This window comes from Penaeus vannamei, chromosome 10, assembly GCF_042767895.1.
Source record: "Penaeus vannamei isolate JL-2024 chromosome 10, ASM4276789v1, whole genome shotgun sequence".
Classification (NCBI taxonomy): Eukaryota; Metazoa; Arthropoda; class Malacostraca; order Decapoda; family Penaeidae; genus Penaeus; species Penaeus vannamei.
The window spans coordinates 46,006,374-46,018,873 of record NC_091558.1 but is presented as its reverse complement, the minus strand read 5'-3'; the positions used below and the strand labels follow the sequence as shown (position 1 = coordinate 46,018,873).

The 12,500-nt window shown below is 37.4% G+C and overlaps 2 protein-coding genes across 2 annotated transcripts in view; one reads left to right on the top strand and one right to left on the bottom strand.

Moving 5' to 3' along the window:
• Window positions 1-4,291, top strand: part of cry (circadian regulator cryptochrome) — a 21,686-nt gene extending 17,395 nt beyond the window's left edge. Inside the window, exon 13 of the mRNA XM_027360747.2 lies at window positions 232-4,291. Within this exon, the coding sequence (XP_027216548.1) occupies window positions 232-351 (120 nt within the window). The 3' untranslated portion in view covers window positions 352-4,291. The remainder of the gene's footprint in view (window positions 1-231) is intronic.
• Window positions 4,292-10,029: 5,738 nt separating this feature from the next.
• Window positions 10,030-12,500, bottom strand: part of LOC113809219 (lysocardiolipin acyltransferase 1) — a 19,053-nt gene continuing 16,582 nt past the window's right edge. The window contains exons 6-9 of the mRNA XM_027360748.2: window positions 11,911-12,061; window positions 11,392-11,509; window positions 11,099-11,292; window positions 10,030-10,248 (exon numbers count right to left, since the gene is read on the bottom strand). Of these exons, the coding sequence (XP_027216549.1) occupies window positions 10,094-10,248; window positions 11,099-11,292; window positions 11,392-11,509; window positions 11,911-12,061 (618 nt within the window). The 3' untranslated portion in view covers window positions 10,030-10,093. The remainder of the gene's footprint in view (window positions 10,249-11,098; window positions 11,293-11,391; window positions 11,510-11,910; window positions 12,062-12,500) is intronic.

The window sequence follows — 12,500 nt, the reverse complement described above, 5'->3', positions numbered from 1 at the left end:
TATCTATGTGTATATATATATATCTATATAGTCATACATGTTTAAATAAAAATTCTACTTATTATTTGACAGTCGTATCCATTTTTAACATTTTCTTGAAATAATATTGTAACTATTTATTTTGGTACTTTTTTGTCCTTCAGTTTTACGATCAACAAGGTTATGTTGGATTATATGCAAGGAAAACGATCATGACCAAGAGTTGACATTTACGACCATTTTTTCCAACAGATGATGGAGAGCATTAGGGAGAAGATGGCCGTGAAACCACCACACTGTTGTCCGTCCAATGTGAAAGAGACGAGAGTATTCTTGCGACTGCCTGAGGCTTGCTACCACAATGTTCTCTAGTGGGATTGGATCTAAATCTGTTACAGTAGATGAGTACTGTAACATCAACAGAGGACATTTTACCATCTGTAATACTTTACTATATGTATACATCCAGATATGCTAATGGTACAATTTATATATGAGGCATTTGGTGCAGGATCTGAGTAGTTCATGAACATGGAGACAATCTTGACATAATTGCAATTATTTTTCTTTTTAGTTTTCATGTTTTTTATCTAATATGTATAAGATGTATCACATTTTCAATCAGATTTCTCTCATTGTTGGTCATCTCCCATTCTTGATGAGTAGGAACGATCACACTTTTCTAGTTTTCAAGTACTTGTATCATGCACATGAAGCCATCTCTGTGCTCATAGGCTTTCCATATTTTTCTTGTTTTAGACTTTTTATCCATTTATAGATTAATGTCAAGTGTTCTCAAATGTCCTATGCTCATTTGCTGATCTTGTACCTATGTCCTCTGCCCGTTGAATCCCTATGCTTTTTATCCCTTGCCAGATTCTTTTACTGAGTTGGCCAAGTGACCAGAACTCATTTCCTAATGCAATGCTGATGGGGAGTTTAAGTCACTGCGTACTCTGAATTCCAGCTTATTATCGCTGAGTGGCTGTTTGCAATCTCATGCGCCGCAGGGTTGGTGATTCCAGCCATTGTTTACCATGTATGAGCGTTCCTTTGGTCTGCATTTTCAAAGAAAGTGAAAGAGCTTTCAGCCAACTTTGGAAGGATGAAGCTTCCACATGCACAAGTCTTCTAAACTGCCTTGACAGCTGTTGTCCGACCCACAAAAATGTCCACCGTCCCTTTTCAGTCGATAGAAGGTTAACAGCAGGGCCAATGCTCGTGTTCTCTGCAAAGTTGCAAGTTATGCCACTTGCGACTGTTGCTCAGAGTAATTGATATATCACTTCCTCCCCCAAGTGCTTCATATCCTATGCTCAGATTTTTGGTTTGTAAAATTGAATGAAGAGAGCTTTTGTGATCTAGATTTTTAATAGTGTGCAATATTTGATGAAGAGGTTTAGTGCCTGCAAGTGGTGGTGTACATAGAATTGGTGATATAACAGGTGATAAACAAATTTAAAAGTATATATAGCATTAATTTGTGGGAAAAAAAATAAATGAAATTATTACACATGAGAAAACACCATAGATATAGCCACAACCACCCACACTCTCTATCCATATACCCTACACACTCACTCTCACCCTTACTTTTATTTATATATAAGTCATACATCTTTTAATAAGATATTTCAGTATTGCAGGCAGCTGATGCTGAATGATGCTGAATGGCATGCATTTATGCATAAAGTTAGATGGCCGTAGAATGGGAATGGAAATTTGAATTGCAAAGCAAGACTTTGTTTCCTACCCTCTTGGCAGATGTGACTCAGTCTAACAGGAGAATATTATTTCTAACTGTGGCAGGATATCACTTTGGTTTTCAAGGTACAGTGGTTAAAGGGTTAGGAACTGTTAAGTTTGTTAATAAAGTTATTAACTTTCCAGTGCATATACCAGATTAATAGGGTATTAGAATTAAGAGTAGAGTACCTGAACTCCGAATTAAACCTAGTCATTTGTCACTAAGCAGGATAGAAGTAGAAAAAGAGGCTCCTGGATAAATTGCTTCCCTTGTGAAAGTTGCCAAAGAAGAAGTGTGTTCAACACCAATTGATTTTGATATATATAGTACAGACCTTTTCTGTTGGGAAAATATGACAGAAGTCCTTAGATCTGCAATTATGAAATTATCACACTTTACTATGCTCTTAGATTTTGGTGTCATATGGTGTAATTGTTGATGGATAAAAACATCTAATTCATGTTCCCTAAATTCTATAGAATTCTGCTCATGTTCTCCTTACTAGTTTAAGAGTCAAAAGATTTTGATAATTACTTGGATTGGTGTCCCATGTTTTGACATGACTTTAGAGAAAATGTGTATCTCATACTGTACAAATACAACTGGATGGTGACTCCCATTCATCAGATGAAAAAACAATCTTGTGAATCAGTTTTGTATAACTTAACTAAAGTACTAACAGAAATGAACTCCCATTTCTTCCAGAGACTCTGAAGGTATGGCAAAAGGGAGGAGGGATGGACATGACAGATAAAAACTCACTTTTAGTTGATACAGGGGATACATTGTGGTTTGCAATGAGATTATTTCACTCTTGGTAATGACTCTATATCACTTGCTCATTTTATGAAGAAATGTATAGTATTATGTTATATTATTGCTGATTTTATATGTATCATATTTGTTTGCAACATTTATTACAGGGCTGAAAATTGCTGTAATGTATTTGTCTGTATGATGTATTGTTTCCTTATATAGAGAGTATTTGGGAGTGCTTTTCAGGTCTCATGATGGTTTTGAATGTCTTGGTGCAGTACTCTTTGCATGTCATCATAACTTCCTGCGTCAGTTGCAGAATCATTGGAATAGATATTCATTCTTCATATTTTGTTGATTTGTGGAGATCTGAACATTTCTTTATACCCTAGGGAAATATGAAAAAGAAAATGTTGATCTGAAGTGGATACTGATCAGAATTTAAGCAACTTCATGAGACCTGATATCATCATACCAGATATATCAATATTATTATATTTACTCTCATTTATATACCATGAGACACAATATTTACAATGTAAGGTTATGTTGAAATGTGGAATGTAGCAACTCCTCGTCTTATGGTGTAAGTTATTACTATAGATGTTTATTCTTGAAATGTTAGTATGATTTAAAAGGAAGCAATTCCGCATTATCTTTTAATTTGTTATATATATCTTTTATACTGTATAATTTTTAAGTAATTGAACTTGCTTAATATTTTCCAGCAAGTTATATATCAATCCCGTACAGAAAGTGGTATATATATTTGAAATCCTTGATTTATATTTTTTGTTAAAAAAAAAATCTGAAATTACACAGTCACTAAAAAGGATTACCTATGATTGTTTTTTTTAAAGGTATTCTTAGCAATAGAATATTTGTTGACATTGTTGATTTTTGCTCAGGATGACATCCATCAAGGCTCAAAGACGGACAGTATAGCACCATAAAGTTGCAGTTACTGTCAGTCATTTATGATGTTCCTGAAAAAAATAGTGGATGAGACCATTCTCTGATTCCTTCTTTGTCATATGATATGGGGATTTACCTTTACAATAAGGTCTCAGAGAAATGTGAGTGAAGTGTTGGAATTTTATCTTTTAATTTTTAAATCATTATGTGAATTAGTATATCTGTCTATCTGTCTGCCTGCATGTTTACCTACCTACCTCAATTTGTCTGTCTGTCTCTGCTTGCCTCCCTTGTTGTCTGTCTATAATGGTATATTTTGTATGAAGAAGCCAATTTTTCGCACCCTCTTTTCTCTCGAAATCCTTGCCAGATAAACGTCCAAATTATATGTGGGAAGACTTACTCTCTTCAGAAATGTAAGAGCATTGATCTATTTTTATATATGCAAGCAAAATCTCTGTGTTTGGAAAGTATTTTATATGCTTTTTTGAAGGAAAGAAATTAGAATGAATAGAATGATGTAAGCAATCTAATGAGCTTGTAATTATGAGAAAATTCAGGTAAGAGGTGTACAACATGTGTACATGTGATACTATATCTGTTGTTTTTGTGATATGTGACAAATTTCACTGTTCTCAAAGTTCTTATTTAACCCACTGGTGCTGAGTACATGCAATGTCCACTGTAGTTTTGTATTACAATTGATGGCTTCATAAGTGCTTCGTCGCAAGGTCAACCAGACCTCCTTATCAGTTGACACCATGCCATGTATTTTCCACGAGTCTTTATTTTTAATACAAGTATTATTGCTGTTATTAATAGTATTCTTATTAACAATATTATGATAATTTTAGGAGCAATAATGATAGTAATAAAGATGAAAAAAAAAAAAAATCGAGAAATTCAAGGAATTTGGTTAGGAAGGGAAGTCAGGTAGGCCAAGGAATTGGCATCTTGGTGACAAATCACTTCTGGAGTCATTAATCAAATAAAATTACAGTAGACAGTGCACTCATACTGACACTCTTGGTGTTAACAAATTATGATATCACGGTAGGTCATGGAGACCGTTTCGGTTATTTGGATAAGAAAACGTCATAATTGGTCATTTAAATTCTTTTTGTTTGGTACATGTATACAGTCTGTATAAACCTGTAATCATGTATTGAATTTTTCTTTTTTTCGTTTTGCTTGTCTCCAATATTTGTAGTGAGAGATCAGTGGCATTTCTCGTGATGCTGCAAGTTTCTTCAGTTCTTAAGGCAAAGTGTGCAGATGACAATGAATACATTTTTTCTCCTTGACTGTGAAGCCTAAATGTCCTTAGGACACTTTGTTATGGGTACGAAAAGTAGACCACAAAGTAGTTCCATACGCACAAGGTCTTTGTATTATGTGATGTCATTGTAGTCTATTAATCAAGATATCACTGTAGCGTTGTAAGGTATAATGGACTTCCAGAATTGGCTAAAAGTCCTGCTGCCAAATCTTGTAATTGATGAAAAAAAAGAGAAAAAAAAGCAAAAAAAGAAAAACAAAAAACAAAACAAAACAAAAAAAAGGAAAAATAATGCATACGTTTTTTGTGGATATACTAGTCAGATTGTATGGGTAGAATACCCCCCAAAAATTAAATAATAATCGTCAGTGAATCTGGTTTTAGACTGCCCATAATCTACATGTAATTCAGTCTTTTCATTCTTTTGAGGCTCATTTCTTAGCAGTGAATAATGAGAAGTATGCATACTGTAGTAGTAGAATGACTGCTAGCACGTATTTCAAAAACTATAGGACATATTTAACTAACTGGTAAAGTAGGTTCTGTGCACGATTAACCTATAGCCACGTACAAACAGTGTCATATTAGAATAGTGTCATTAACCTACAAAAAGTTTGGAACTGATGATTATCCATGAATATAGACGTGTTTGTAGACCAATTATATCATGCATTTTCCATTGTGGAAAGTGATATGAAGAACTAATATACATTTAATGCAGTTTATGTTGTATTTTTAAGGACTTATATGCTGTTTCAGTTCTCAACTTTATTTCCATAGAAAAGTTTGGAATATTGCTCAGAAAATTCTCCTACCTTTTATTAGGTAAAGAAATCTTTTGCTCATTTACATTTGCAAATTGTCTGATGTGAAATGTTTGGACTTTCTTGAACCCTGAAGCTAAAAGAGTTCTCCGAACTTTTTAATATAAATTTGTATTGCATTTGTGTTGAATGTCTATCTTTAATTAAACCATAAATATTCTGAAAATGTTTTTCATATATATGATTACAGTATTTTTTTTTTTTTTCCATTGACCCTCCCAATACCTCGCTTGTTGTCGTGGGGGGGAGGGCTTAGGAGACGGAGACTTGAATCCAATCTAGGGGATTTGTCCCTACCTTGGGCTTCAGCCCTTGTCTCTCCTCCTTTATTCTTCCATATCTTCTTCATCCCCTTCTTTCCCATTCCTTAAGGTGTGAGAGCCATGCTGAAAGGCTGGCTTTGTCAGTCATGAAGTGCCTCTGGGAGCTGTGGGCATGGTATTCCCTTGGTTAATATCCTAGCTCTTACCCCGTATGGGGAACCTGAGGGGTAGGCCATTTCTTTTCCCCATTTTGTTCAGGCTCACCATGGCCAATAATAGGAGCATTAAAGTTTACCCCTTCATCAACTAGCCTATCTGAATTTGATTTTGATGGTTTTCCGACCCCTGCCCCTTTGACCACAGCTCACAGCCAAACATTGTTGCTCCACAGCCTACTGCCCTCTATGTGCCCAACCTGGTAATAACAGTTCAAATTGCCCTGCTCAGTCACGTACATGTGCCAGCTGTTGTGACTCCCATAATGTGTTTATAGGAGCTGCCCTGCCTATAAGCTCGAATGTGAGGTAGCAGTTCTCAGATTCAAACTAGGCCTCACTCTACATGAAGCTAGACAGGAAGCACGACGATGAGGTTTTTCTCTCTCTGCATATTCCAAAACAGTCCTTTGCTCTGCACTCCTCCCCCATCTTCACAAGATGTGTCTGCATCTCCCCCAGTATCTCTTCCCTCTGTCCTGAACCATCCCACCTCTACTCTCCCTATCTCTCAGTCAAATCCATTTTCCATTCTAAATCCAGGTACTCCACTCTACCATTTCTCCAATACCTACCCCTCCCTCCCCTCACTTTACCCGTGTTTCCCAAACTTTTTCGTGTGCGACCCTAAAAACAGTATTAGCCTGGGCTAGCAACCCTAAATGTGTGAACATGTAGTAATATATCCAACCATTTTCATGGTAGTTGTGCTTGCAGATGTATATTAGCTTACGTTATTCTATACTTATATAGGTTTATATTACCAACACATTGAATTTCAATACAGAAGTGTTAATAAAAAACATGAACTTTAACTGACATATCCAGCTATGGATTCTTTTATTCTTCTTTTATGACCCTGTGACGACCCTCAGAAAAGCCCTGGTGACCCTCATTTGGGTCATGACCATGGGGTTGGGAACCGCTGCTTTACCCATTGCACTAGATAACCTAAATCTTCTACTTCATCTTCGCCTTCCAAACACTCTCCTGCACCCTCCTTTTCCTCTGCTCCTCAGACATCTATTCCCTCTTCTCCCCCTCACAAGAGATCCTTTATTTTTCAGACCTCCCTACCCAAATCTCCTTCAGAAACTCTTGAAGACATCCAAAAATTCCTAGACATGACCCAAGAAAATGTTCTGCTCCTTCATCCACCCCTCTGATCCCTCTATTCTTAGTCCCTCTACATTCAATGTATTTGCCGATATCTATCCTCCCCCAGCAAGTTCCCCCTACTCTTTCCCAAAAAACCCAGTTCTCTCCCCGTACACCATTCCCTTTTCGTTCTCCATTACCTCTCCCACCTGGTTACTCACGTGAATCCCTTCTGTCGCGACAGTGACCTCCGGATTCCTCCCCTCCTGACGCTCTTCCTGATACTTCACCTCCTTCCCCCGTCCCCTTATCTCATCCCCCAGACTCTTCTCATGCTACTTCTCCAACAGCCAGCTCTACCTGTATTACCAGCTGATAATTCCATAACTCTTTCACCAGTTTCCCTGAAAGCAATGTTACTAAAACTTCCCCAACAACAAATACACTCCATTCCATCCACTCGCTTTACACCCTTAAATATTTCCTTTATTGGTTTCTTATCACTGTACCCTTTTCCCTCTCATACTATCTTATGACACTATAACCTTTGACATTTAACACTCTTCATACAAAATGTTAACTCATTTGCCCTTTTCACCACAATACTTTACCAATAGGGTTATGTGATTTCAGATGTATAGCACATTTATTTGTTTAAACCATTAACCATTTTGTTTGTTGGAATGTCTTTTCTAGAAGAGTTTATTGTTTGAAAGATTAAAGAACTGCTTTTAAGGTTCCTTGAGTAACACACTTTGAGCCTATTCATATTGTTTTAGCTTGAATTGTTTTTAATTAAGCATTTGCATTTGAGTATAAGGAACTCAATAGGAGCAAAGCAATTGAAGATTGATTAGGCCAGCATGTGTGATAGCATAACAATTTTATGTTGGTCATTCAACAATGTTCAATGTTACCTAGACACGGTCTTTCATATTAATTGTGACTATGATTTGTATTGTATGTATGATTAGTAATCTTATGTAAGACCTTACAATATTATTCAGAAGTAGTAGCATATATTGTTTTTTTCTCCTTAATATTATTATTATAGAATAAGCAAATTTCTGTGATTAATACATCTGTTTTTGCATTCATTTAAAACAAAAACATTCCCTCTCTACGTTTATTTTGGTAACTGCTTATCCATTACCTATATTTTCAATTTGTAACGAGAATTGCAGAGCACTAAAATGGAAAAAGGTAATCCGAACAATGGAGCCCCATTCTGTCTAACCCACTTTTCACGCAGAGAACCTAAGCTTTCTCGTGAAAAATCCTTTTAAGAACTTTCTGCTGAATTGAGGCATCGAAGCTGGAATGAGAAAACAAAGCAACAGGCAAATGATAGAAAACAAGAGAAAAAAAATAGAACTTAACTTTCCCTTGCTTTATCATATAGAACTTCGAAAAATAATAGAAGGTGATACTAAGATCGAACACTAAAATACAGACAGAAAATTCTTATTAAGATTAAAATAAAGGGATATCACGTGATATACAAAGGAAACCATATGACAGAGACCTGCACAGACAGACAGAAACTCAGACAGACAGGGAGACTAACAGAGAGATAGGTCTCATGAGTTTATGCTGGTTTCCAACTAACGTAATAATTTTTTAAAAACTTGTGGCTTTTGTTGGCCTGGAAAATAAGCTTGTGATTTCCTAACTTTTCCAATCCAGAGCCCCGTGTGCGTGTGCGTGTGCGTGTGCGTGTGCGTGTGTGTGTGTGTTAATGTCTTTTACACAGCACTAAAAGACATGAAGCCAAATGCAAGCTTGTCTTCATATCATTATACGCTTATCGACTGGAGTAACCTCTACCACCGAGGGCTGAAGTCTGCTGGAGATGGCTATGGCTACTTCTTGAAGATGGTGACCATCGCCACGGCTTGACCAGCAATAGGTGTAGCCACCAACACTGATCGTGCCGCTGCCAGGTATATACATGTATATACAATACGAATATTTTGCTAAACTTTTTTCTGTGTTAGAGAGTTGTCCTCGGCGAGATATTCGTATTATTCTGGGTGACGTTAATGCGGCATGTAGCTGCGATCGAGCTGGCTATGAGATGTCTGTCGGTCCTCATGGTTCGGGAGCTGCTGCTAGCAACTTGAATAGCCTCGTTTTCTGGGAAATTGATGATTTCTGGCTCTTGGTACTAGCGCTCTAACCCTCATCGTTGGCCATGGTGCAATGAGGCGGGTAATGCAGCCAAGAAGATCGACCACATACTCGTTAGCACTCGTTGGAGGATCCTCCAGAACTGCAGGGTGCATAAGAGTATCGAGTTTTGTGGTACTGACCATAGATGGATTATGGCTACACTCCGGGTCCACTTCAAAACTCCCTATCAATCCAATAATCACCCTAGAGCTTCATTTGAGGAAGGCTGAGGGAGGGGAAGTGAGTCCCTTAGACAATGTCTAAGAGCTTGTCCGCCTATTATTATTATTATTATTTTACAATTAGTTATTGTTATCAATTATTTTGTTCCATTTATATCATCATTGCTATTATTGTCAAATACAGTTATGAATATTATTGCTGTTGCTGTTATTAGTACTAGTATTTTCATTATCATTATCAGTTATTGTTATCATTATCAATATTATTATCATTACCGTTATTATATTCATCATTTTCACCATTATCATTGCCATTATCAGTCTCATCATCGCCATTAATGGTTTGATCAGCAGCAGATAACCATCGTCATCAAAACCTTTAGAAGAGATATTTCATTTGGGGTATTGCTTATTATGATTAAGTGTATAGCATTTTCCCCTTGATGCAGTTCTCATCAAGTGTCTCGATGGATATTGCACCAACATCCATTTTATCATACCCATTATTCCTTTCATTTTTTTTGAGGGAGGGGTATACGTACCTAAAGAGATTTTTAAAAAACCTTTCCAGAAAAGGGTATTTACTAAAACCACACTACAAAGATAATGAAAAATCTTTACTTCCTCAATAAAACATATATTTCTGTTTCTGAAAAAATATCCCTATTCCTCCTTCACTTGCTGACGCTGCCTTCGGTACATCCACACTTCGAGGTGCTGCAGGCCGTCCGTCCTCCACGAGACGAGGCCGAAGAACACGGAGTGGACGAAGCACCACCACCGCGCCACCCACCAGGTGCCGATCAGATACGCTGTGCCTGGGGAATATGGCACCAAGATTGAAGGTATAACTGCTCAACACGAAGACTGAAGACATAACTTTTTTGTGCCTAAGGATATAACACGAAGATTGAAGGTATAACCTTTTTTTGTGCCTAAGGATATAACACGAATATTAAAGTATAACTTGTTTATGCCTAAGGATATAACACGAAGATTAAAGGTATAACTGTTGTTTATGCCTAAGGATATAACACGAAGATTGAAGGTATAACTGTTTTTTTTGTACCTATGCCGAAGGATTTATAACACGAAGATTGAATGTATAACTGTTTTTTTACAGACCCCTATGGATATAACACACAGATTGAGAGGACAGCTATTTTTTATCTTTTTATGCGTGAAGACTTAGTGCAGAACTTTTTAGCGTGTCTGTGCTCAAGGATTTATAACATGAGGACTGAGGATATAATTGTTACGGAGCACGAAGACTAGTTACGTAACTGTGTCGCGTGCCAGTACCTAATGTTATATGACAGGAAGACTTTGGACATGACATTTTTGTGTCTAAGAACATATAAAACGGAGACTGGATTCCTGTGATCTTATCTAAATATATAACATGAAGAATGGGGATATTCATGATTTTTTTGTGTCTGTGATTAAGTATATTGCTTCAATAATGTTTAAGGCATTTCTACGGAGACTGGAGGTCTCTCTTTTATATAGAATACATTTAACGCTGTTAGCACCGAACCAAATTCATCAGTACAGCAAAACGGGGAAAAAAACCTGCATAATGATTTGAAGAAGAAGAAGAAGAAGAAGAAAACAGACATCTACTCACTTTCCCCTTATTTCTATAAACTAATTCTTCAAGGCAATTACCAATGGTTAGGGGCATCCAGAAGAGAATGGACAAGTAGGAGGCGTTGACGGGCGGGTGCGGGGTCGCCGTGCTGCAGCCCGGGAAGTGGCCTTGACCCAGGGCCGTCCGGAGCAGCTCGTCCTTCTCAGTCCACGCGGTCATCAGCCAAGCTTTCAGCCCTTCGTCAGTGCTCGGAAGGGAGCTAGCGTGGTGCCTGAGGATGAGCAGCGAGGGGGTTAAGGTCTGTCTTTTGACATAACCCAACGTGGCCGCGAAGTGTGCCAGCGAAGGACAGGTGAAGACACTCACTCACCTCTTGATGTGGAAGTGGACCTCCTCGGGTAAGCGGCCCTTCAGGACGTCAAGCTCCGTCTGAGGAAGGGTCTTGGGGTATGCCACGGTCACGTCGTACACGGCGTCCAGCTGCTCTCCTGTTAAGGAAATTACAAATCAATGGGAGAGTCCGATGCAGACAGAGATGCAGAGATGCAGAGAGAGATAAAACGAGAGATAAAAAATGTGTCTATAATAATTTTCTGGCTACAAATTACACACACAAACACAGATGGCATAGAGAGAGATATAGGGCGGGGAGGGAGGGAGAGAGGGAGAGAGAGAGATTGAGAGAGAAAGAGAGAGAAAGAGAGAAAGAGAGAAAAGAGAGAGAGAAAAGAGAGAGAGCATTTGCAATATCTGGACCTTCAAATACTGACATCTACGATATATATATATATTCATATTTAAATTCATATATATATATATATATATATATATATATATATATATATATATATATACATATATATATACACACACACACACGCACACACACCTGAGCGCATCTTGTTGACGAGGTAGGTGAATCCCGTGGTGCGCGGGATGAGGACGTGCTGGAAGGGCTGCAGGCCGGCCTTCTTGGCGTACATCTCGCTCTTCTCCTTCGTCTCCTTCGTCAGGTTGGTGCCCTCGGGAAAAAGGAGGACCTGTGGGGGAAGCACGAGGAAGGGAGAGGTGAGAGCAAGTCCGGGAATGCTTGGTGTGGAGGCGAGTGGGAGAGCGGGTTACAGTTTTTGAGTTCGATGTGTATTCGTGGTATACATACATACATATGTATGTTTGATTTCATTAATCAATCAATAATTATATACCCTATATGCATAATCAATTAATAAATAAATGATTATATACCCTATATGTATAATCAATTAATAAATCAATAATTATATACCCTATATGCATAATCAATTAATAAATAAATAATTATATACCCTATATGCATAATCAATTAATAAATAGATGGTTATATACCCTATATGTATAATCAATTAATAAGTAAATAATTATATACCCTATATGCATAATCAATTAATAAATAAATAATTATATACCCTATATGCATAATCAATTAATAAATAGATGATT